General features: G+C 46.1%; 1 protein-coding gene across 3 annotated transcripts in view; it reads left to right on the forward strand.

The window, feature by feature from the left end:
* Positions 1-11,860: 11,860 nt before the first annotated feature.
* Positions 11,861-26,425, forward strand: part of HHATL (hedgehog acyltransferase like) — a 29,672-nt gene continuing 15,107 nt past the window's right edge. Inside the window, exons 1-3 of one of the 3 annotated variants that reach the window (XM_028751161.2) lie at positions 11,861-11,972; positions 22,139-22,293; positions 26,286-26,353. In XM_028751161.2, the coding sequence (XP_028606994.2) occupies positions 22,188-22,293; positions 26,286-26,353 (174 nt within the window). In that variant the 5' untranslated portion in view covers positions 11,861-11,972; positions 22,139-22,187. Of the gene's footprint in view, positions 11,973-14,561; positions 14,837-22,138; positions 22,294-26,285; positions 26,354-26,425 lie in introns of those variants that run through there. The other 2 variants (XM_028751160.2, XM_028751162.2) reach the window with 2 other exon arrangements.

Genomic DNA, 26,425 nt, shown 5'->3' on the forward strand with positions numbered 1-26,425 from the left:
TAAATGTAACCTTATAGCTGTGAGCAAACTGGAATTTCAAATCTGTAAAATCCTCGGCTTTATCATGGTGTTCTGAATGATATTGATCGACACAGTATAACCCAATGACTGCTTTTATTAAACATATTATTATAACCAACACCGCCTTTCTATTAGGTTTTGATGGTAACAAGCGTCTCTTGATTAAACTGCAAGTAATATATATATGGGACGCGGGTGGCGCTGTGGGTTAAACCACAGAGCCTAGGACTTGCCGATCAGAAGGTCGGCAGTTTGAATCCCCGCGATGGGGTGAGCTCCCGTTGCTCGGTCCCTGCTACTGCCAACCTAGCAGTTCGAAAGTACGTCAAAGTGCAAGTAGATAAATAGGTACCGCTCTGGTGGGAAGGTAAACGGCGTTTCCGTGCGCTGCTCTGGTTCGCCAGAAGTGGCTCAGTCATGCTGGCCACATGACCCGGAAGCTGTACGCCGGCTCCCTCGGCCAAAAAAGCGAGATGAGCGCCGCAACCCCAGAGTCGGCCACGACTGGACCTAATGGTCAGGGGTCCCTTTACCTTATATATACACGAACACGCATATGATTGGTTTTATATACAATTGCTGTGAGAAGGTCTCAGACCACTCCTTTTTTGGTTTTTGACCTTCATTTTCACATTCTTTTTTCCCTATTAATGGCTATTAATCCTGTCTGCCAGTTCTCTGCCCCCAATTAGTGTTATGGAGCTGAGAACCCTGTGCTTGTATCGTTACATGTATTTCTGACCCCTCTTCCTCTCCCAGTCAAAATCCAAAATGGCGTACTGGGCCTGCCTTTTGCCGATTTCGGTCTGTCAGGTACCAAGAACGTGGGTGGTATTACTACGTTGTAAATAGCTACGATCTTTTAAAAAAGGATTAGATGAGCTAGCAAAAGTGGCCGTGTGTCTCAAGTCTAAAGGCCCTGGTTCAAAACTCGCCTCGGCCATGAATCCACAAGATTATAATCAAATAATTCAGAGTCTGAGAAGGGATTCAGAGAAACAGATAATTATGAGGAAGCTCTTCTGTTTGCGTTGGTCAGAAGGTGCTTTCCACTAGAGGGCAGCAACTGTGTTGTTTTAAAACTTCAACCACCAGCACAGTGAGGGGCAATTCAGATGATGTTTCCAGAGCCAGTGTGGTGTAGTGGTTAAGAGCGATGTTAATATTTAAATCTTAGAATAGCTTTGGAAACGGATATAGGCTGTCGGGTTAGAAGTAGATGATAGTGTATTTTTAAAATAATATTACTTGTAAGCGATAAAATGTGAAGTTATTTTAAATGTGATTTTTTAAAAAAGATGGTTAGAAACTATGATATATGCAAACTGCTAAAGACGAAGTAAAATGAAAATCAGATAGGCGGGACTTGGGGAAGCCCACTTAACAGTGTTTAGAAAAACAAGGATATGAGAAGAATTTGTTTGTTTTGCTGTTTGTGTTCTTTATTTGTGTTATAAAATGAAGAAAAAAATTTGAAGGAAAAAATAAATAAATAAGAAAAACACGAATTGAAGTCATTCTGCCGGGCCTCTCTGTGGCACGGTTTTGCTTGTAATGTGTAGCCTGTCCTGATGAGACCTTTTTCCTTGGTCAACGAAGCAGGTGACGTCTGCTGCAAACCAAATGGCCCTTGCCATTCAGTCCGTGGCTCCAGGCAGGGCAGGATACCAACCCCAAACTCAGCGAAGCCAAGAGGCGCTGCATCGCCACGGAGAATGCCAAGGGACCCCTTTGTCTATCTCGCCTGTTTCCTCCAACCACTTCAGCAGATTTGGACGTTTGTCAAGCACTGTGTGCGACAGAAAAAGAGAGCGAAGCGAGGAATCGTATGCTGGAAGTTGTTTTAGAGCAACTCGAGAAATGCACCGTATTTTTCAGTGTATAAGACGAGGTGTTTTTTTACGGGGAAATTATGTATAACAATTTTTTTCCCAATTTTTTTTTTATTCATTTTATAACACAAATAAACAACACAAACAGAAAAACAAGCAATACAAACAAATTCTTGTCTTATCCTTATTTTTTCTAAACATTGTTAAGTGGGCTTCCCCAAGTCCCACCTATCTGATTTTCGTTTTACTTCATCTTTAGCAGTTTCCGTATATCGTAGTTCCGACCATCTTTTTTTTAATCACATTTAAAATAACTTCACATTTTATCGCTTACAAATAATATTATTTAAAAATACACTATCTTCTGCTTCTAACCCTACAGCCTATATCCACAGCCTAATTAAACATACTTTTACACCTTATACAAATTTTTTGACTTCCATCAATCACATCTGAAAAATTTCCAATCTAATAACTTAACATACATTTCTTACTTTCGCTATTACATTTAAATCTCATAACTAATATCTCTCATCTTTCTCTATTTTGCAATGTTTCATATATTCCTCCTTGCAAAACTTCTTGTAGTCCTACTAGCGCAATTTGTTGATTACAGTTGCTCTTCAAATAGTTGGTATATTTTTTCCAGTCTTCTGTGAATCTCTGGTCCCGCAGGTTTTGAATCCTTCCTGTCATTTTATCTAATTCTGCGCAGTCCATTAATTTTGTCTGCCGTTCTTCTTTCGTCGGAATTTCTTCTTGCTTCCATTTCTAAGGTAACAATACTTCTTTCGTTCTTTCTTCCTGGGGTGAAAGGCAGGGCGGCCACCAAGTGGTGGTGCCAGAGAGTCGATGAGAGACACAGCTAACTCATTCTGGTTTTGCCTCTCTGCTCTTCCCTGTTGAGTTTGACAGAGGCAACACTGAAGTATTGAGGAAAAACCTAATCAAGATGTTTTATAGATGGTACTTAAAAGGTAAAGGGTAAAGGGGACCCCTGACCATTAGGTCCAGTCGTGACCAACTCTGGAGTTGCGACGCTCATCTCGCTTTATTGGCTGAGGGAGCCGGCGTACAGCTTCCGGGTCATGTGGCCAGCATGACTAAGCCGCTTCTGGCGAACCAGAGCACCGCACAGAAATGCCATTTACCTTACCGCCGGGGCGGTACCTATTTATCTACTTGCACTTTGATGTGCTTTCCAACTGCTAGGTTGGCAGGAGCTGGGGCAGAGCAACAGGAGCTCACTCTGTTGCAGGGATTCGAACTGCTGACCTTCTGATCAGCAAGCCCAAGAGGCTCAGTGGTTTAGACCACAGCACCACCCACATCCCATGTGCACAGCTACAAACACCTGTGGTTTTTAGCAGCAAGATTCTGGCGGCACTTTCTGCCCCCCTCCACCCAGTGCTGCTACGATAGCAGCTCCTTTTGGGGAGAGCCAACTGGAAGAGTGCAGCGACTTCTGCTGGAGCTCTAAATTAAGCCGCGGCCAGGCCAAGAGGCGGATCGTATTTCTCTCCTCTCTGCCTTTTGCCGTGACAGCCTTTTTTTTTTACCTCCCAGGGGACACTTCACCCAGCTTCGTTTAGCGCTGCCTGGATCCCACATCCCTCCCTAGGGGGTTTGGAAGGGCGACAACCCCTCTGACTTTCTGCTGATGGGAACAAATGACCCTCTGTGTGACATCGCAGCAAAGTTTCTCGTGTTGGCGAGACCTCAAAGTGCGGCCCATCAAAGAGATGACATACCTCTCTCTGCGAGTTATCAGAGGCTGCGATTTGGGTGTTCGGTTTGGATATGTTAAAAGCACAACAGAAGACTTTCCCTCCATCCATCCTATTTATGTGCCAGATGCTTTGATGTGGGCAGATCTCAGACTGTCCATCATTTCGTAGGTGTGCTGGTCCTGGGGGGAGTTACCGTGCGGCATGGTCTGAGTCCGGTCCTGGGTCAAGGGTCTGGAGGTTGTCCGTTGAGGGAGAAGCGGGGTCCAAGGCAAGGAGCCGGGCGTGGTCAGGAACTCAGGGAGAGCAGGTCAGGGTGCTGGCAGGAATAGGTTTCCAAGAATGTTGCTCCCGCAACCTGGGACTGGGCTGACTGGCCTTATCTCCTCTGAGGCATAGGGCAGCCCCGGCCCACAGGTGACTCGCCTCTCCTGGCCTGGAGGCGAGCACTCCTCCTGCAGGAACTTAGTTCCCTCCGCCTCTCTGCCCTGAGCCTCTGCAGCTCAGGAGAGGCTGGAGGGTTACTGGACCCAGAGGCAACCTCAGCTTCCCCTGACAGGGCTGGGAGAGGAGCACCTGCAGGCAATGGGTCCTCCATCACCTCAGGAGCCAGAGCAGACTCAGCTGGTGTCTGCTCCTGAGGATCCAGCACAGGTGAGGGCCCTTCAGGTTCAAGTCCCAGCCCCGGCTCAGCCAGCCCTGGAGGCGGGGACTCCTGTGCAGGCTGGGAATCCTCAGGTTCAGCCTCTGAATCCGATTCCCAGGCCATCACAGTAGGTGAAAGCAAGGGCCATCCCTGTGTAACTTTGAACACCCCAAATTTTGTGCAAACCATCAGCCAAGTGGGGAAAATTCCTGCCATGCCCCTGTCCCAATGACAAACGACACACGACGGCATAGCAAGGTCAAGCGCAAAGCCCTAAAAGCAGGGAGAGGTGGGTGGGTGTTCTGAATGCAAGCTCCGAAAGAGGAAGCTCTGGGTCACGTGCATAGGTCCCTTGATCCGTTTAGCCTGCATCCCATTGGCCTGATTAAACCCTGCATCAAGGGACCTACCAATCGGGTGTTGTGGCTGACCAATCTTACCCACCCACAATGCAGGGTTTGGTTGCCCGGTCTCACTGCAACACGTGCCCTCTTTAAGGGAGGACCCGATAAATCAAGATAACAAACTTTTTGTTTGGAAATGGTTTATTGAATATTTACAGATAAATTGTAAACAGATAAGAAAATTGGCAGGATTATTGTAATAACCTGCTGTATTATAAGAGCATATACAGTGGTACCTCAGGTTACAAATGCTTCAGGTTACAGACGCTTCAGGTTACAGACTCCGCTAACCCAGAAATAGTACCTTGGGTTAAGAACTTTGCTTCAGGATGAGAACAGAAATTGTGCTCCGGCGGCGCAGCAGCAGGAGGAGGCCCTATTAGCTAAAGTGGTGCTTCACGTTAAGAACAGTTTCAGGTTAAGAACGGATCTCCGGAACGAATTAAGTACTTAACCCAAGGTACCACTGTATTCAAAGTGGATGAATAAATAAGCAAATTAAGTTGATTTGGATATGCAAGAGACATTAAAAATAAATTTAAGGAACAGTGGGAAGAGGGGGAAGGAAGTCAAGTTTTGAAATATTAAGATGATTGTAAAATTGGTGAAATGTATAAATTTGAAAAGTAAAAATAATTAAAAAACAAAGCAAAACCCAAGACAAGTATCTGGTGCAGGCTGTCCGAAACACAAGTGTGATATGTTGATGTGTGAAAACTGAACCCGGCAACCACATCGCCATCATGGAAATGCCTGCAGGCACATCATTGGGCGAGGTCTGCAGAGAGCAGGCAAAGTCCCTGAACACTGAGCATTGCTGGAAACGTGCGCAGGCTGTCTGCCTCCGAGCAGCACCCTCTTAAGCCTTTGAAACCGGAGCCCAGCGCAGCCTGTGCCTTTTCGAAGGAAAGAATGCCGTCCTTGCAAACAAGGGATTGAGAGAGCAGCTGTGGTCACTATCCTGTGCCCAGCGGGGGATCTGCCTAGACACCTATTTATACCTCCTCGTTTTCACAAGAATGGCACAGGGCAAATGCAAGCAAAGGGTGGAGCCGAGGGAATATGTGGAGGAGAAGATTCCAAAGCCGCCTTTTCCCTTCCCCTTTCAGGCACTGCCGCTGTCCTGTGGCAGGAAAACTCAGCGCAGAAAAAGCTTTCTAAGCCTTGCTTACTGGGCTCTGGGAAGATCTTGTGAAATCTCAAGTGGCCCCTCCTGACTGTTTTCTTTCCTTTTTTAAAAAAGGTTTTTTTTAAAATAATATTTATTAGAGTTTCAAATGATACAAAAAACAAAAAGAACAAGAACAAGAAAAAAAATAAAAAAAATCATCCTTTACAATCCCATTTTCAATAACTTTTTTCCGCAACTTCCCCTCACCTCCCCTTCTTGTATTCCATGTCCAAATATTTATCCAACAAGTTCTTATCCCTAAATTTTTAACCTTAATTTGTTATTATATTTATTATATTATATTTTTAACCTTAATTTGTTATTATATTTAATTCAATTTGTATATCAACTTTTAACTTATATACCTCAATCCTTTACATTTGAGAACTTTTTCTAAGGTCGACCCAGTTTCCCTTCCACGAATTCCCCATTCTTATACTAATAACAACACAAAATTTAAAAAAGAGTAGAAAAAATCAAACACCCTTTGGATTTCCAAACCCCACCCTCCCTTCCCCGGTTTCGATCCCAGAACCATTGTCCATTAGTCCATCTACTATCAGCCTGGCAACCTCACGTCCGAGGCCCTTAAGTCTCTCTCAGTCCCTCTCTGCCGGTTTCTTTGAAAGTCCTTTATATTTAACACCAAGTCTCGGAGGGGCACTCTCTCTATAATGTCCATGTTCCTTCCAGCCAGACCTCCATGTTTAACGGTGGAGCTCAAATCTTGTTTCTTATTTTTTTAAAAGATTTTTATTAAAGTTTTCAAAATGTTACAAAAAGAAAAAAGAAAAAGAAAAAATACAAAGTAAAAACAGTTAAAAACAATTCAGTCTTTCCGTGTCTTATCTTTCATTCGCTTGTTCCCCAGACCTCCTCACGCCTCCCTTTTTTGTATCCAGTTCAATTAGTTGGTTCAGCAAATCCTTTCCCTCTTTGTTTTTATCCTAATCTTTAATCTTAATATATTATAACTTTAGATTATCACCTGTTAACAATCCATTTTTGCACATCTTTATAACATTACTGCTGAAAACCACTTAACTTCAATCCAACATCATTCTAACATTCATTAATTTTGCAGTATTTCTGTAAGTAGTCTTTAAATTTCTTCCAATCTTCTTCCACCGACTCTTCTCCCTGGTCTCGGATTCTGCCGGTCATTTCCGCCAGTTCCATATAGTCCATCACCTTCATCTGCCATTCTTCCAGGGTGGGTAGATCTTGTGTCCCCTCCTGACTGTTTTCCCCCAGCTCGCCATTACACTGGGGAACATTTTTTTTTTCCATTTTCTGTTGCATGAGATTTTTCAACTGTTCTTATATGTTCTTTCAATGCTGATTTCAAATCTGAAATCGATTTTCGTGTACATGCTATAGTGATCTTTCAATTTCCAACTTTTGCCGATATGTCATATTTACACTGGGGATAAGTGGACATTGGGGACGCGGGTGGCGCTGTGGTCTAAACCACTGAGCCTAGGGCTTGCCAATCGGAAGGTTGGCGGTTTGAACCCCCACGATGGGGTGAGCTCCAATTGCTTGGTCCCAGCTCCTGCCAACCTAGCAGTTCGAAAGCATGTCAAATGCAAGTAGATAAATAGGTACCGCTCCGGTGGGAAGGTGAATGGCGTTTCCGTGCGCTGCTCTGCTTTGCCAGAAGCAGCTTAGTTATGCTGGCCACATGACCCAGAAACTGTCTGCAGACAAACGCCGGCTCCCTCAGCCTATAGAGTGAGATGAGCGCGCAACCCCAGAGTCGTCCACGACTGGACCTAATGGTCAGGGGTATCTTTACCTTTTAAGTAGACACTGACACGTTGATCTACCCTAACCACATGGCAATTATTGTTTTGCAATCTTAATTTTTCTTTATTTTTATAGTTCTGTAACCTAAATATTTGTATTTTTTTCAGATCGGACCATGAGAAACATGAATTGCAAAAAAAAAACCTAGAACTTACAGAACAAAACCAACTTCAGATATGAAATCAGTACGTCGAAATTAGGTTAAAACAACTGCAGGTGTCAATGCAACAAAATTTTTGTTTCCCAGTGTTATCTATTTATTTTCCTGCCACCCACACAAATCTGCAATCACATAAGCAAATCATGAATGAGTTACAGGCCCACTGCAATTAAATCAGTAAATCAAAAAATAAACCCCTGTGCCCTAGTGATGTCGCAGAACTTTCCCCCTCCTGTCCATTGTCAATGTCAAGAAAAACAACAAAATTCTAGGCCTGAGTTCTAACATAGGAAGGATGGGGGAGAGGACAGGATCTAAGGTGAATTCCTTGTTGTTCTTTGATCCAATGAAGCAGTGAACTCCAGAAGTTCGGCAGGACCGTGATCCCCACTCTTGCGGCCACAATAAGGGTCCTTTCTTTCGAGACAAAAGGTCTGATTTGCCATTGATTTCCAAGGCAGTTTCTTGGCCGCTTCGCTCCCACTCTGGCTGTTCCTCGCATTTGTATCATCTTCCAGATGTCTCCTTCTTCACAATGCACCCAATTGTGCCTTTTGGCTGCCGAAGAACCAGCTCGGTTGGGTTACAACAACAGTGTTCATCCTGTTTTCCTCCAGCTCCCCCAGGCCCTGCTTAAATTCACCTGCTATTCCACAAGCGGCCTTGCTATGTAACGTACCTGCGAAGGCAATTTTGTCCCAAACATTTAGCAGGAGGGGGAAATGTGCTGACCTGCTCCAGGTTCACAAAGACCCCACCTGTGGCATCCTTGCCAAAATAGGTTGTGGATGGGCCAGAAGTTAAAAGGCAGGTTGAAACCAGAGTCGAGACGGGAGGTTCACCTGAGCTCAGTTAGTCACCAGAAAGATCTCTGGTCCTTTATCTTTGGAAGCAAAGCAAGACTTGGGAGGCAACAGAGGCAACAGGAGAAGAAGGAAGAGGGATTGGGTCAAACCAAGAGGGAAGACCGATTTGGAGGTTTCAAGGTATGTTTGAGAGCACTTTGAGCAGGCCCACCAAGCCATGTATTGTGTCTCACCAGACATTTATGGAAACAAGTTCTGCTGGATGGAACCAAAGGCCCATCTAGTCTAGCAATGCTAAACCAGGAGAGACTGAATAGGAGTCCATTCTGAAACAGGAGTTGTGAACAGATATGTAGGAATATAGTCACATCTTTGTTTATTTGCTTGTGTTTACGTTTTGAGAGTCCTGCCAAGTGTAAACCCCCGGTGAGTTTTCAAAAGCTTTTCGGAAGCTTTCCACTATTGCCGGTATTAGTGTACGAAGCCTGTGATTTCTCCTCTTAGACCTCTTGTGCATTTCCTAAATGGAGAGTTCAGCCCCTTTGCATTCAGCTTCTGAAAAATTCTGAAAAATTAACATTATCTGACAAAATTCCCTTTATTTTGTGGTTTTTTCTTCTCTGCAATGGTGATAAGTTATTCTTCTCAGTGGCTACCTCCATTTCCTTTGTTGAGTTTCAGTGTGTGAACTTTCATCTAATACAGGTGAAACTCGAAAAATTAGAATATCGTGGAAAAGTTCCTTTATTTCCATAATTCAATTTGAAAGGTGAAACTAATACATGAGATAGACTCGTGACATGCAAAGCAAGATATGTCAAGCCTGGATTTGTTATCATTGCAATGATCATGGCATACATCTTATGAAAACCCCAAATTAACAATCTCAGAAAATTAGAATATTCAAGAAAAACAGCAAAACAAAGATTGCAAATCGAGCATGATTGGACCTCTGAGAAGTAGAAGCATATCTCACTTTGCATGTCATGAGTCGATCTCATATATTAGTTTCACCTTTTAAGTTGAATTACTGAAATAAATGAACTTTTCCACGATATTCTACATTTTCGAATTTCACCTGTAGTTCTTTACTCTGGTTCCCCATTTTGACCACAATGCTTCCCACTATTGCTCGTATTATTTGACATACTATTTTTTAACATTGTCTCCCCTCCCCCTCCCCCATTTTCATTTGTCTCAGGGTTTGCGTTTGAAATTTGAGTTCCATTTTCTTGACTAATGTGTCTGGGGTAAGGATCGAGAAGAAATTTGATCCAGTTTGCATTTAAAGGCAGGCTCAATAATTCACACTTTCAAAAAAAAAACCCAGTGTGCGAACTGAAAAACAGCTATTCTTCAAAATTCGGGCCTCTCTGAATTTTGCAATGTAGTTCTCCAGCCAAGTAATGTGTACAGACATCCATAAACAGTTCATAAACTAAGCTGTTCCTAAACCAAGGTACCACTGTATAACATTTTCCAATTAATAGTCAATTATCATTGGACTTCCCTTCCCCCCCTCCATGGTTTCCTCAAATTTTTGAATATTGCTGCATATTATAGTTAATCCCACCACAATTTTCTCAGATACGATTTTACTGTTCTCATTCAAAGCCCACGCATTTTAACATGTTTACAACAGTTGTTTTTTAACCAGCCTACAAACATTTCCCACTTCTCCCTAAAGTCAGCCTCATCCTGCTCTCTAATTTTGCCTGTTAAACTTGCCAGTGCAGGATGCTCCATCAGTTTCAGCTGCCGATCCTCTTTAGTAGGTACCACCGCATCTTGCCATTTTTGCGCATTTTAATTTTCTCGCTGTGGTTGTGGCGTATAAAAATGAATTCATCTACAGAGCAAAGCATATGCAACAACTTTTTAATCTATCAACTTGTTAAGGTATCCACCAAGATAAGCCACAGATTGCTGACATTTAGCATTTCACCGAATACCAATCACAGAGTATTGCTCATGTTCAAAAATGTTCTGATACGATAATCCCTAGCTGTCGATTTTAAACGAAGAGGCTCATTCTGAGTCAATTTACACTATAGCCTTGGTGAAGACTTGACATTTTTATCCCCAAAAAAGTTTTTGATTTGAGTTTCCACTGAAAGGAGGCTGCATTTTAATGTTTAAATGTTTTAATGTTGTATTTTAATCTTGTTTTTATAGTTGTATTTCAATGAATTGTTTTATACCAGGTGTTAGCCGCCCTGAGCCCAGTCTTGGCTGGGGAGGGCGGAGTGTAAATAAAATGGGCATATGCACTATCCATGTTAAGACACCCCCAGATTTTATTTTATTTTTCAATTTTTTTTATTAATTTTCCAAAAAAAAATTTAAACGAACAAACAAATAAACAAACAAAAATAATCTCCACCGTATTAAATCAAACTCAGTTACATTGTTAAGTGACTTTCTCGTGTCCCCCTGGTTGAATTTCAATGTATATCATTTTAACGGCTTTCCAAATCCAATATAATTAAAAAAATTAACTTGATCACTTAACATCTTTCTTTCTTTGCAGTTCAACATTAAACATATTACAGTGGTACCTCGGGTTAAGTACTTAATTCGTTCCGGAGGTCCGTTCTTAACCTGAAACTGTTCTTAACCTGAAGCACCTGAATTTAGCTAATGGGGCCTCCTGCTGCCGCCACACCGCCGGAGCCCGATTTCTGTTCTTATCCTGAAGCAAAGTTCTTAACCTGAAGCACTATTTCTGGGTTAGTGAAGTCGTCTGTAACCTGAAGCGTATGTAACCCGAGGTACCACTGTAATTCATCCCATTACATATTTAAATCCTAAGCCTATCTGGTATTTGCAAGCTTCTCCAATTAATTCAACTTAACATATTTAACTAAATAGTCTTTAAATTTAAAGACGCCCCCAGATTTTTAACCTTATTTTAAAGTAAAAACAACAACAACCTAGTCTTATACATGGAAAAGTACGGTATAATATGCCACTTTATGAGAAAAGCGGGATATAATTTTTCAAAGCCAGCGTCCCCCAACCTGGTGCCCTCCTCCAAATGTTTGGGGATCTTGGCTGGGATTTGATGGGAGGGCACCGGGTTGGCAAAGGCTGTTCTGAACAATCATAAACAAACCACACGCTTTCCCTTTAAGCCTTTAGAGTCTTCTGGGTTCACTCAGGCTCTGCACCAGCTCCTACCTCAGCCTTAGGCTGGCAGGAAGAGAGAGGGAGCAAGCCAAGAGTTTTCTGCTGCCCATTTTGCTCACGTCCCTGCATGGGTTCCTCGCCACCCCGCAGGCCTCTCTTTGCTGCACTGCAGAGCCAAGGACCAGATCTCGCTTCCATTTAAAGAAGGACAAATGACTTTTCCTTCTCCCTGCCTGGGGGAGCTTTAACAAGAGCAGGAACTTGAGGGTAAGTGCTCACCGTTTCCCCATTCCAAAGTGCATTGTTTAAATTTTACTCCTTTGCACCTTTCTTCCACCCAGGTCCCAAACTGGCTTAGATACAATAGGGCAGTGGCTTCCTGTGTCTAAAAGCCATAGCTCAGAATTAAATCTAAGGCTGGAGAGCCTCTTGCAGCCTGAGGGGCACATTCAGGGGAGGTCCTGCCACCCTCGAGGGCATGCTAGGTGGGGACGCAGGAGAGGGCCTTCTCGGTGGTGGCTCCCAGACTTTGGAACTCCCTCCCTGGAGAAGCTGGTGACTGGTTCTCTCCTTGCTGTTCTTCTGCTGGCAGGAGAAGACCTTCTTGTCCCAACAGACTTTTGGGAACCGACTGCTTTTAATGAGGGGGCTAGCGCCATGCTGTTTTTGTTATGATTGTATGTTTTTAGTAGATCTAGTAGATTCTATATATCATATGTCAACCTCCACCGGATGACCTCTTGATTCAGCATTCATCCACAAAGCTGAACTTTGCGAAGCTTCATTTTCTCCCAAAAAGCTTTTAGACTATGAGCACATTCACCCCATGCATTTAAAGCGCTGTAAAGGTAAAGGGACCCCTGACCATTAGGTCCAGTCGTGGCCGACTCTGGGGTTGCGGCCCTCATCTCGCTTTATTGGCCGAGGGAGCCGGCATACAGCTTCTGGGTCATGTGGCCAGCATGACTAAGCTGCTTCTGGCGAACCAGAGCAGCGCACGGAAACACTGTTTACCTTCCCGCTGGAGTGGTACCTATTTATCTACTTGCACTTTGACATGCTTTCGAACTGCTAGGTTGGCAGGAGCAGGGACCGTGCAACAGGAGCTCACCCCGTCGCAGGGATTCGAACCACCAACCTTCTGATCGGCAAGCCCAAGAGGCTCAGTGGTTTAACCCACAGCACCCTTTAAAGCACTGTAATACCACTTTAAACACCCATGGCTTCTCCTAAAGAATCATGGGAAGTGTAGTTTATAAAGGGTGCTGAGAGTTGTTAGGAGACTATCTGGAAGTTCCTATTTCCTCATACAAACCTGCCCAGGCTCTGACATATCTGGGGGAGGCCTTTCTTTCAGTTCCACCACTCTCACAGCCACACTTGGTGGGGATGCAAGACAGGGCCTTCTCGGTGGTGGCTGCTCCCAGTCTTTGGAACTCCCTGCTAGAGAAGCTAGGCTGGCTCCCTCCTTTCTGTCCTTCTGCCAGCAGGTGAAGACCTTTCTTTGCCAACAGGCCTTTGGAAACTGATGTTTTCCTTTCCCTTTTTTAGGAAAGAGCTGATGCTATGATGTCATTATTCTTATTGTCTGCGTTTCGAATGGATCTTTTTTATACTATTTCAATTCTATCAGTGTTTAATGACATTTTAATGATGGTCTTCTCTATGCTTCTCAGCTTGTTTCACTAGCTTGTTTCATGTGCGGCCTAGGACCCACATACCAACAGGACCGCCTCTCCTGGTATGCCCCACAGAGGACCTTAAGTTCCACAAATGACAACATTTGGGAGGTCCCAGGTCGCAAGGTGGTTAGATTGGTCTCAACTAGGGCCAGGGCCTTTTCAGTACTGGCCCCGACTTGATGGAACACTCTGGCACAAGAGACTAGGGCCCTGCGGGACTTGACATCTTTCCTCAGGGCCTGCAAGACAGAGCTGTTCCGCCTGGCCTTTGGTTTGGACTCAGTCTGACCCTTATGTTTCCCTCCCCTTATGGTTTTGATCCATGGGCTACTTTTAAAATGAGGCTGCATTTTAAATTGCATTTTAACCTGTATTTTAAATTGTCCCCCCCCCCCCCATTACGTTTTTACTGTCATTTTACTGGTGTTAGCTGCCTTGAGCCCAGGTCTGACCGGGGAGGGTGGGGGTATAAATAAAATTTTTTATTATTATTATTAATCTGCGTAAGCCGCCTTGAGCCCCAGACCGGGGGGGAAGAGGAGGTGGGATATTAATGAATGAAATCACATAAATTCTTCTGGTTAGTTAATGGGGAGACACTGAACCATTCACCTTTCAGTGCATCCTGCTTCGGTGCATTTCTGAACCACAAAAAGCCCCAGGGTTTATTGTAAAGTGGATTCGTTGCACTAGTGCAGCAAAGCCCTTTCATCCAATTCAGCTGCGCGTGGCTAAGGTTCTGGCATATGCGCCTGAGCCCCTCCTGCAAAATAATGACAGTCGCGCTGGAGACAGGCGCCCTCCTGCATTTCCCTAGCTGCATATTCAGGGATGGTGTCGAGTGGACCTGATTTACTGCCTCCGACACTTACGGGCAGCAGCAAAGTGCACCCCAGGGAAGCAACTCAATCCTGCCGGCCCGGGACTTGCAGCAGCAGCAGCCAGGTAGCAGCGCTGTGAGCGAGCCGCTATCTGTGCACCTTGGGGCTGCTGGCTTCGCCTTGCTCCTCTGTCCTCCTCTCTCACATTGTCCTGAATTAACTTTGGCTGCTCCCGCTCCTGCTCCTGCTGCTGTTTTGGGCTGTCTTCAGCAGTCCTTTTGACAGGCAGCTCCTGGGCCAGCCCCTCTCTCTGCAGTGGTCCTCCAAAATAAAAATATCTGCAGCCGGCCACCTTCCACTCTTTGCTAAACTGACACCAGGGACCTGCCAAGGAGGGGGGGAATACCCACCGGCCGATCACTCCTTTAAAACAAACACACAAACAAAAACCACCGGACCTTTTTACAGAAGGACTTTTTTTTATCTCTCCTTCATTCATGTCTATCTAAACTTGGGACTTTCAAACAGAGGTTACCCCAGTCTCCTGCTCTTCCTCCTCTTATCCTAGACCTCCCCTTTATTCTCCAGGCCGGTGGTGGTGCTGAACTCGGCCAGCTTGTTTCTCAAGGTCAGTGAGAGGGGAATCTGCATGCTGCCAAGGGGGTTTGGGTAGGGCAAAACCTGGCGCGTGGTTTAAGTCGCCAGCCGGTTGTCCCCTGCAGCCGCCACCGCTGCCGCTTCTGTGTGGGATTCGCTAGTGGCACAGCTGCCGGCTAGCGAAGGGTTAAACGGCATGTGCACTCAGCTGGAAGGAGAGAGGTGTGCGGAGGGCAAGTCGGAGGGAACTGCTTCTGGCTATGGCATTCGTCCACGGTGCAGAAACTTCGATATCGATATACTGGCATTGCAACATTGAGAGGTCCTTGGGATGTCACATGCAGGTGTGTGCACTGGAGCAACAACAACAACAACAACAACAAAAGAGTCAGGCAAAGAAAGCTCGTTTGAAAAGGCCGTAAAACTTCCACGCTCGGTGCATCTCCAAGCGCCTGTCAGAGGCTGCCCCAGGAAAACGATCGCCTCTGCTATCACATTGCGCCGCCGGCTGCAGATAGAGCAATTACTAAGCTAAAATTGGACAGGACGGCTGCTTTGCAGATGATTTCCCTCTCCGCCCCGCCTCACCCCAGCTACAGTGCCATTGCCTTATGCTATTTAAGACCCAGGCTCCATTAACTGTCTCCCTCCCTCGCCACCGTGATCAATAATGCAGCTTCCCTTTAAAAAAAACATTCGGCGTAATCGATGCAGGATAGAGCCAGTAGAATTAACACACCTAAGCGTTTCTTCCAGGACCAAAGAACAGTGGGTTGGGATTTTTTAATTGATGCAAAGGCAGGGGTGCAATTAGGTCATTCTGACCTCTGGCCTTACTGGGGCCGTATATGTGTCTGTGCAAGAGTGGGGGGTTTAGCCCTCTTTAGACAGAATTATTTTACTTTAAAATTGTGGCAAGCCAGCTCTGCTGCATTGAGGGCACTTTCTAACTTGTTCCACACCCTCCAGTTTTCCTTTGATGAAATTAGGTACCTCCTTTTCAATACAGTCATACCTTAGGTTACAGATGCTTCAGGTTGCGGTTTTTTGGGGTTGCAGACCACCAAAACCCGGAAGTACCAGAATGGGTTACTTCCGGGTTTCGGTGGTTGCCCATGCGCAGAAGTGCTAAATTGCGCTTTGCACATGCGCAGAAGTGCTGAATCGCAACCCGTGCGTGCGCAGGCACGGGTTGCGAACACTGCGGGTTGCGAATGTGCATTCCGCACGGATCACGTTCGCAACCCGAGCATCCACTGTAATATTATTACTATTATTACTACTACTACTACAACTGGACCTAATGGTCAGAGGTCCCTTTACCTTTACTACTACTACTGTTACTCTACATATCTGATAGGGTTGCCCCAACCACTCTGGGCGGCTTCCAACATATATAAAAACATAATAAAGCATTAAACATTACAAAACCCTAACCCTATACAGGGTTCAGATGTCTTCTAAAGGTTGTATAGTTACTTATCTCCTCGGCTCAGGGGCCACATAATTCCATACCCTCCGAAATTTATCCGGCAAAAATAGGGACGTCCTAAGGAAATGCGGGACATTCCAGGATCAAATCAGAAACCGGGACGGCTTCTGTAAATCCCGGACTGTCCCTGGAAAATAGGGACACTTGGAGGGGCTGTCGTTCTACTAAACAGGGACCTTCTGTGCTTCAAAGATATTTCCTGATGGTAACCCCTATGCAGAAGCAGAAATTAACTGTAAAAACTAGGAACTGCAACAACCCGTAGCTCTAACCACTGTGAGCTTCCTGTTAACAGATTGAGGTTGAATCCTGACAAGTCAGAAGTACTGTTTTGGGGGGACAGGGGGCGGGTGGGTGTGGGGGGATACCCTGGTCCTGAATGGGGTAACTGTGCCCCTGAAGGACCAGGTGTGCAGCCTGGGAGTCATTCTGGACTCACAGCTGTCCATGGAGGCACAGGTCAATTCTGTGTCCAGGGCGGCTGTTTATCAGCTCCATGTGGTACACAGGCTGAGACCCTCCCTGCCCACAGACTGTCTTGCCAGAGTGGTGCGTGCTCTGGTTATCTCCCGCTTGGACTACTGCAATGCGTTCTACGTGGGGCTACCTTTGAAGGTGACCCGGAAACTGCAATTAATCCAGAATGCGGCAGCTAGACTGGTGACTGGGAGCGGCTGCCGAGACCACATAACACCAGTCCTGAGAGATCTGCATTGGCTCCCAGTACGTTTCCCAGCACAATTCAAAGTGTTGGTGTTGACCTTTAAAGCCCTAAACAGCCCTGGCACAGTATACCTGAAGGAGCATCTCCACCCCCATCGTTCAGCCCAGACACTGAGGTCCAGCGCCGAGGGCCTTCTGGCGGTTCCCTCATTGTGAAAAGTGAGGTTACCAGACAGAGGGCCTTCTCGCTAGTGGCGCCCGTCCCGTGGAATGCCTTCCCTTCAGATGTGAAGGAAATAAGCAGCTATCCTATCTTTAAGACATCTGAAGGCAGCCCTGTTTAGGGAAGCTTTTAATATTTAATGCTGTATTGTTTTTACATATAAATATATGTAAATATATTTACATATATGTAAATATATGTATAAATAAATTGTTGTTGTTGTTGTTGTTGTTCAAGCTGCATCCTCTGCACACTACAATATACCATATCCGTGAAGGCATGACAAAAAGTTCTGTGCGTGGCTGCATGGGCCTGCTAAAAAAACATTATGGCCCCAATCCAGCCAGAAGCTAAAGCACCCTTAAGTAGCAGCATTGTGTTCAGTCAAAGAACGGAGTGCATGGCTGGCTGTGTCCCAGGGATGGAGGACTTGTGGGGCTCCAGGTGTTACCAAACTTTAACTCCCACCATTCCAAAGTCAAACCACTGGTCCTGCCGGCTGGGGCTGATGCAAATTGGAGTTCAGGAACATCTGGAGGGCTGTGGGTTCCCCATCCCTTGTTGTATCCCACTGAAATCAATAGCATGTAGATTTCAGAGTGCCAGGCTGGTGTTAAAAACTATAGGATCTGGGTTATTATTATTATTATTATTATTATTATTATTATTACGATTAGGACTGGGTTTAGGTTTGATGAGGCCCTAAGCTACTGAAGGTAATGGGGCCCTTTATATGTCCAGCTGTCCTTTGTCAACAACAAATTGGCACTGTTTTGTGTGTTGAATATATGCTATGTGGTAATTTATGGACCTAATAGGTATCTAAACCAGTGATAATTTAGGGAGCAGGCTAGCAGGCAGGGCCCATGACTTCCATCACAGGAGCCAACACAACACAAAACACAGTTGCTGTATGTAGGTTTTATTTTATTTGTTTTTTATCTTATATTTTGGAAATGTACATCCAGTATTTTTTCCTTTAATTTTTTTTGGTAGGGGGCCCAAGAGAGTGGGGCCCTAAGCTTTAGCTTTGTTTAGCTTATACGTAAATCCAGCACTGATTATTATGGGATTCTCTCCTTCCCTACCCCAGGGCTAGCCTAAGACATTTTGCTGCCTGAGGCAAAAGACAGATTGACACATTTCCGCATGGACAGTACAAGTGAATCTTACATGGGTGGTTTGGATCCAAGGGTTCTGTGTGTGCGCGAAAATTGCGGATTCCCGATCCCTTGGAACTGTCCTTGCAGGTGATGTGTGGAAGGGAGAAAACCTCACCCCCTCTTCCTAGAGGCAAGCTCACCTTGCCCAGCAAGCAGGTTGGAGATTTTAAAACCTCTTCCTTGCTCCAGCTACCCAGCGCATAGAGAGCAGGTTCTGGGGGGGCTCACATGAGAGGCGGCGCACTGAGCAGGGTCCCAGCAAGGTGGAGAACTTAACAGCTCTTTACGTGCTGAGTAACCTCGAGTGAGCCTGGCGCATGAAGAACATTTAAGATCTCTGCTTTCTTGGGATTTCACACACACAATTTAAACCAGTCTGCCTTCAGCCGCGTATGGTTGAAATCATTCAAGTTACCGTAAACGCACATAAGATGCAATCGTACAGTACAAAGAGCTGCCCCGGCTGGCAGGAGAGCTTGTCTCCACACTCGAGTAGGACCCTGGCAGAGACACATACCCGACTGGCATGTTCTCTCCCTCCTGGTCATTGGTTTGGGAGCTTCAAAAGCTTTCTTCTGCCCGAACATCACAGCGACCGATGCCAACCGACACCAGCACACTTAGGGATCCACAGAGTCTTCGCAGTTTGCGTAAGACCTCAGCAACTCAGCATTTTGGCTAATCTACTTTATTTACATATAAACACACACGGAGCACTGCAACATGGCTCCCTCTCTCTCTAGCATCAGACAACAAAGAGAAAAAGGACAAAGGACAATAGTCCCACTTCACGGAACACAGTAACACAAACGCCTTGTTTCCGTCACTTCCCACTCTGTGGAGTCAAAACATACACCGTCATGTGATAGACAACAATCCCATGACAGCAGTCATGGAGCAGGAATTCTAACAGATGCCACTGTACTGGAAGGCAGCTGCCTAGTGCAAATACTACTACTACCACTACTACTATATAATATATTTATACCCCGCCCATCTGGCTGGGTTGCCTCAGACACTCTGGGCGGTTTCCAATACATATAAAAACATCATAAAAATCAAACATTAATAGTAACAATCTGATACAATATACAGTGGTACCTCGGTTTACGAACTTAATCCGTTCCGGAAGTCTGTTCTTAAACCAAAGCTGTTCTTAAACTAAGGTGTGCTTTCCCTAATGAGGCTTCCCGCCGCCGGTGCCCTTCCCCCGTTCGGATTCCGTTTGCAGACCGAGGTAAATTTCGCTAACCGGATCACTACTTCCGGTTTTGCAGAGTTCGTATACCAAATAGTTCGTAAACAGGGCTGTTCTTAAACCGAGGTACCACTGTATATGAAAAAATTCACAATAACTTTAAAATAAACAACATATCAAATATAGCAACATTCAATAATCCATTTGAGTATAATAGTAAGCAGTAAAATCAAAGGACGGCAAATAATAATTAAACAGTTTACACTTATCAATTGAAATAAAGAATTGCCAACCTAATCAATAAAAAATAACAGCATATCAACATGCACAAAATTCCACAAAACATACAAAACGATGTAAAAGGATCAAATTGAGAAACATGGGACACACAACTTATAATTTATTTATTTTTAAATATTCTAAAAAATAACTATGGGATCAAGAAGGCAGTGATTCCCATTCTGAGCTGCATTCATCAGCAGGGGTGGCCCATCCCATTTTGCCATTCCCCCCCCGCTGTCCCACACCTCCTGAAACCTCACCTACTAGGCTCAGCCCTGGAGAAGTGGTGGTGAGATCTCACTATAGCGCCGCGAGATCTGCCTGGAAGCCATTGCTGCTTCTCCTTGCTTTTCCAATGGTGGTGGCAGGGGCCTCCCCTTGAGATTTTGCCACCTGAGGCAGCTGCCTCAGTCTGTCTCATGGGCGGGCCGGCCCTGATCACCAATATCGTTGCTTTTTGCAGTCCAGGGCCAGTTCTGCTCTGGAGTCACTCCCATGTTATTCCTTTCTATTCCGTTCTGTGCTGACTGTGGTGTTCAGTCCAAAGAACGAGCAGAACCCAACAGGGCTGGCTCCCTTGGGTGCAGGAAGTTTGTAGGACATCTCAAGAACATCTGCTTGGTCATATTTTGGGAAGTTGCCTGTCTGCATGGGGTCTGGGGCTGGGTGTGGGCTTCCATTAAGTTATTAACTCTGTGGGAAGATAATAGCAGCCGGGGCTACTGTGGGCAGCTGACAGCAGTGAGTTTGAGGCCTAATAATAATAATAATAATAATAATAATAATAAATTTTATTAATACCCCGCCCTCCCCAGCTGGGCTCAGAGTGGCTGACACCAGTAAAATTACAGTAAAAACATACCGGGGGGGGGGGATTTAAAATACGGGTTAACGTACAATTTAAAATGCAGCCTCATTTTAATAGTATCCCAAAACCATAAGGGAAGGGAAACATCAGGGTCAGACTGTCCAAACCAAAGGCCAGCTCTGTCTTGCAGGCCCTGCAGAAAGATGTCAAGTCCCGCAGGGCCCTAGTCTCTTGTGACAGAGCGTTCCACCAAGTCGGGGCCAGTACTGAAAAGGCCCTGGCCCTAGTTGAGACCAATCTAACCACCTTGCGACTTGGGACCTCCAAAGTGTTGTCATTTGTGGACCGTAAGGTCCTCCGTGGGGCATACCAGGAGAGGCGGTCCTGTAGGTACAGTTGTGAGTAGGATGAGATAGCCAGAGCTGGGAGTGCATAGGTGGCAGATCACAGTGCATTGTGGGTAGAATGCACACTATCTACAAACGTATATCCATGCACAAAAATATGTTGGAGTGGAATACCCCCCACTACTTATCTTTCTGCTGGGAAAAGCTTCACTTCTTGAATTTTTGCATGTCAGCCTTATAATCATCCTCATCATCCTCATCATCCTCATCCTCATCGTTTATTTATATCCCGCCCTCCTCAGCCGAAGCAGGGCTCAGAGCAGCTAACAACAGTAAAAGTCACACAGTTTACATAAAATCACAATTAATTGAAATACATTCTAAAATCAATTCATTCTAAAATCAATTCAGAGTCAAATTAATGGCAACCCTCGGGCTAGAGTTCTATGAGGATTACAGAAGGAGAGAGGGGGTCAGACTGTGCCTTGGCCAAAGGCCTGGTGGAACAGCTCTGTCTTGCAGGCCCTGCAGAAAGATGTCCAGTCCCGCAGGGCCCTAGTCTCTTGGGACAGAGCTTTCCACCAGATCGGGGCCACGGCTGAAAAAGCTTCTGTTAAGGGTGCAGGAACTGGCCAAGGGGTGGCTGGGTGGGTGTAGTAAAGTAAAGGTAAAGGGACCCCTGACTATTAGGTCCAGTTGCAGACAACTCTGGGGTTGCGGCGCTCATCTCGCTTCCGCCGGCGTACAGCTTCCGGGTCATGTGGCCAACATGACTAAGCCATATCTGGCGAACCAGAGCAGCGCACGGAAACGCCGTTTACCTTCCCGCTGGAGCGGTACCTAGTTATCTACTTGCACTTTGACGAGCTTTCGAACTGCTAGGTTGGCAGGAGCTGGGACCGAGCAACGGGAGCTCACCCCATCGCAGGGATTCGAACCGCCGACCTTCCGGCAAGCCCTAGGCTCTGTGGTTTAATCCACAGCGCCACCAATACCCATTAGACTAGGGACAGCTGAATATTGTGCTGGGAATATTCACCCTGCGCATGTATGAATGAAGACAGCTCTGCGGGCAGAATAACTCCCGCGATGCCTTGGAGCCCACAACCAACTCCATGAAATGTGAAGGTATCTCCCCTGCTTCCTTCCCTCTGCAGATCTGGATCCCCTTGGAGTTGGCTTCTGTGGCAGCAGCGACCCTCCAACATGGGCATTAAAGCGCAGTTGCCCACTTACGAGCTGGGGCTCTACGCTCTGGTCGTGGCAGGTGCCATCGTTTACAGTGGGCAGGAGATCTTCGAAAGCTCCAGAGGTAACTTTTTCCGTCCAGTCAAGGCCAAGAGAATGGGACTTTGAGTCAGTTGGGCCAGAGGAGAGGACATCTCCATTTTTCCACTTGTCCTATAAAATAAGGGCAGAGAGCCTTTTCTTCTTCTGCAGCTGAGGGCCACATTTTCTCCTGGGCAAGCTTCTTGGGGCCACATGCCAGGGTGGGCGGGGCCATAAGCCAAAGTGGGTGGAGCAACAAATGATAATTTGCTTCCACCTCCCTCTCTATTGTCCATCAAGGCAGGCTTGAAGTTCTATCAGAGGACAAGGGTGCATTATAGCTAGACAAAAACAGCCAATGAGGGTGCAAGGCAGGGTGTGGGCGTGGCTCAGGAAGGGGTGTGGGCGTGGCTCAGGAAGAAGCCAGTGTGGTGCAGCAGTTAGAGTGCTGGACCAGGGTTCGAATTCCCACTCAGCCATGAAGCTAGCTAGAGAGATACTTACTCTCAGCCTAACTTATGTCAAAGGATTGCTGAAAGGATAAAATGGGAAAGAGAACTCTGTATGCTGCCTTAAGCTCCATGAAAGAAAGGTGGGATATATACAGTGGTACCTCGGGGTACAAACACTTCAGGTTACAGACTCCGCTAACGCGGAAGTAGTACCTCGGGTTAAGAACTTTACCTCGGGATGAGAACAGAAATTGCGCGGCGGCAGCAGGAGGCCCCATTAGCTAAAGTGGTACCTCAGGTTAAGAACAGTTTCAGGTTAAGAACGGACCTCCGGAACGAATTAAGTTCTTAACCAGAGGTACTACTGCAAATGAAATAACGTGAATAAACAGAAACAAAAATGGAAAAGATTCAGAGTTCTGGTAACACAATAATATTCCAGCTTCCATCCAGTGAAAGAAGGCAAAGAAACAAGCCTCCCAAAAGGCTCAGATGTAGCCAGGATGCCAAACTAGATGTGCCATTGGCCTGATCCAGCTCATCTTAGGTTCTTATAAGGGTATTGAGGCAGATATATGCAAGCACACTTTCGATTCTGCCTGCGCCTGCAAAGGTTTAGGGGACAACAGACTTCCTGCTGAAATCCTGTATAATTTTGTGCCACAAGCTTTTATTTTGGGGGGGGGGGGTTCCTACTTTTCTTGTGCTAGAGAACAAGTGGCCCTCCAGGCAGAAAGAACACAGTAGCACAAGGGAAGCATTGCAGAACCGCAAATAAAGCTGAACGGTGTGTGGACAGTCTGGTGCAAATCCGCCACTGAGCTGGATCTCTTGCGTGGACTACTGCAATGCGCTTTACGTGGAGCTACCTTTGAAGGTGACCCGGAAACTGCAACTAATCCAGAATGCGGCAGCTAGACTGGTGACTGGGAGTGGCCGCTGGGACCATATAACACCGGTTCTGAGAGATCTGCATTGGCTCCCAGTACGTTTCCGAGCACGATTCAAAGTGTCGGTGCTGACCTTGAAAGCCCTAAACGGCCTCGGTCCAGTATACCTGAAGGAGCGTCTCCACCCCCATCGTTCTGCCTGGACACTGAGGTCCAGCGCCGAGGGCCTTTTGGCGGTTCCCTCCCTGCGAGAAGCCAAGTTACAGGGAACCAGGCAGAGGGCCTTCTCAGTAGTGGCGCCTGCCCTGTGGAACGCCCTCCCACCAGATGTCAAAGAGAAAAACAACTACCAGACTTTTAGAAGACATCTGAAGGCAGCCCTGTTTAGGGAAGCTTTTAATGTTTAATAGATTATTGTATTTTAATATTCTGTTGAAAGCCGCCCAGAGTGGCAGGGGAAACCGAGCCAGATGGGCGGGGTATAAATAATAAATTATTGTTGTTATTGTTATTATTAATGACACTGATTGCATCAATGACATGTAGCGCAGGGCGACCCTCAGCCCCACCCCCATCAGTCTGGAGAAGCCTTAAGCCTACCCACAGCAAGGGAAAAAATAACCCCTTGCTTTTTAACAACAACAAAATAATAAGAAATAATCATAATAAAATGTTATTTATATCCCGCCCTCCCCAGCCAAAGCCGGGCTCAGAGCGGCTAACAACAGTAAAATAAAACGACATTCTAAAATCATTTCATCATTTCAATGAAAACCAATAGTTTTCATTGTATAATTAGTTTCACTGTGCTATTAGCACCCTGTGCTCCTTAAAGAGCTACATGAGCCTTGGGATTTAACACAGACAGTGGTGCAATGATACAGGGAAGAAGAAGAAGAAGAGTTTGGATTTGATATCCCGCCTTTCACTCCCTTTAAGGAGTCTCAAAGCGGCTAACATTCTCCTTTCCCTTCCTCCCCCACAACAAACACTCTGTGAGGTGAGTGGGGCTGAGAGACTTCAGAGAAGTGTGACTGGCCCAAGGTCACCCGGCAGCTGCATGTGGAGGAGCGGAGACGCGAACCCGGTTCCCCAGATTACGAGACTACCGCTCTTAACCACTACACCACACTGGCTCAGGGAGGCTGGGAAGGCAGCGCTGTCACGCCAACTTAAAGTTTGGCTGCATTTAGGAAGGGGGATTAAGAGGGTAAAACGGAAGGGCAGAGCCTGTTGAGCCAAAGCCAAACATTTGGCGAGAAGTTTTGAAGTTGCTCCATAACGCTTGGAGTAAAGGTCAGCATTCTGGCACATGCGTAGGCTCCCTGGAGACGCCAGGGCATGCGCAGTAGGGTGGCGGGTTCCTAAGCTCAGCCCCAGTGCGCTGTTGCACAGATGTTGCACACAAGGGTCACATCACCTCTGTTGTGCTAAGTTGAGTTGGAGTTGATGGTGTGTTGCCGTAGCAACATGGCGATGTGCCACTTTCGTACCTGTGCAGCTCACCCCCTGACTTACCCCTGGTTTCACCCTTTGTCTGTGCCAGGTACCAGAAGCTACCCAGAGCATGCAGTTGTGTACCACAAAATGACCATAACAGATTGTGGACATGGCTTTTTTCCCAAGTGACCAAATAAGGGCAGCGGACATTGTGGCGAGTCACCGAGTCACCGCAGTATACCATCTGTCCGAGTTTTTGCAGCATACCAACATGGGGAAAAGGAAGGGTGCAGTGGAGAGACAGGCATGGTGCACACACGCCGGCGGAGCCAATCTGGTGGTTCTGCCAAGGTGTTTCCACCAATCTTGCCACTGCCTTGCCTGTCCCCTCCCCTCCATCCTGGGATGGTGCAATAACTCTGGTCAGGAGGATGCCAGGTGATTGACGCAGTGGGAGTTTGAAATATACTCGGAGTTGAGTGTGAATTTCATGCTCTTTATTCAGCTCGTAGAAGCAATGAATGAAACTTCCCCCAAAACGTCTGGCTATATATACATTATTTACACAATGGTCCCCGCGTGATTGGCTAATTCCGGGCTGCTCCTGTAGGCCAATCAGGTTGAGGATTCACCTCCTCCAGAAGCCTGATTGGTTGCTCCTGCAGGCCAATCAGGTCGCTGATTCACTTCCACCTGGAGTTGGATTGGGTGGCTCCTGCAGACCAGTCAGACTGCTGCATTCTGGATCCTATTTTTCTAGGATTCAGCTCAGTACATGAATTTTACTCGAATTCGAGTGTGGATTTCATGCTCTTTATTCAGCTCATAGTAGTGAGGAATGCAAGTTCCCCCGAAATGTCTGCTTTATATACATTATTCACACAATGGGCGCCACGCAATTGGCTAATTCTGGGATTCTCCTGTAGGCCAATCAGGTTGCGGCTTCACTTCCACCTGGAGTTGGATTGGGTGGCTCCTGTGGACCAATCAGACTGCTGCATTCTGGATCCTATTCTAGGACCAATCAGACTGCTGCATTCTAGATCCTATTGTTCTAGGACCAATCAGACTGCTGCATTCTGAATCCTATTGTTCTAGGACCAATCAGACTGCTGTAATTTGCTCCTATTCAACTCAGTACATAACAGAGTTGTAGTTCAGAATGCCTGGAGGGCACTAGATTGGCCGGGCCAGGGTATTTCCTCGATGCGACCCAGTGCTTCCCCCAACAAGTAACACATTTTCTCTTTCAGAAAGCATGAACCGAAAAGCTTTCCGGGAGAACATTAAACCAGGATGGCATTACTTTGGCAGGAAAATGGTGAGCGGTACAATTTTCTGGGCCATCTTTGGCCAGTCGCTGCTTAGAAGGGAGCTGGGCCGGTCCAGGCTG

Source organism: Podarcis muralis, chromosome 12, assembly GCF_964188315.1.
Source record: "Podarcis muralis chromosome 12, rPodMur119.hap1.1, whole genome shotgun sequence".
NCBI classification, from domain to species: Eukaryota; Metazoa; Chordata; class Lepidosauria; order Squamata; family Lacertidae; genus Podarcis; species Podarcis muralis.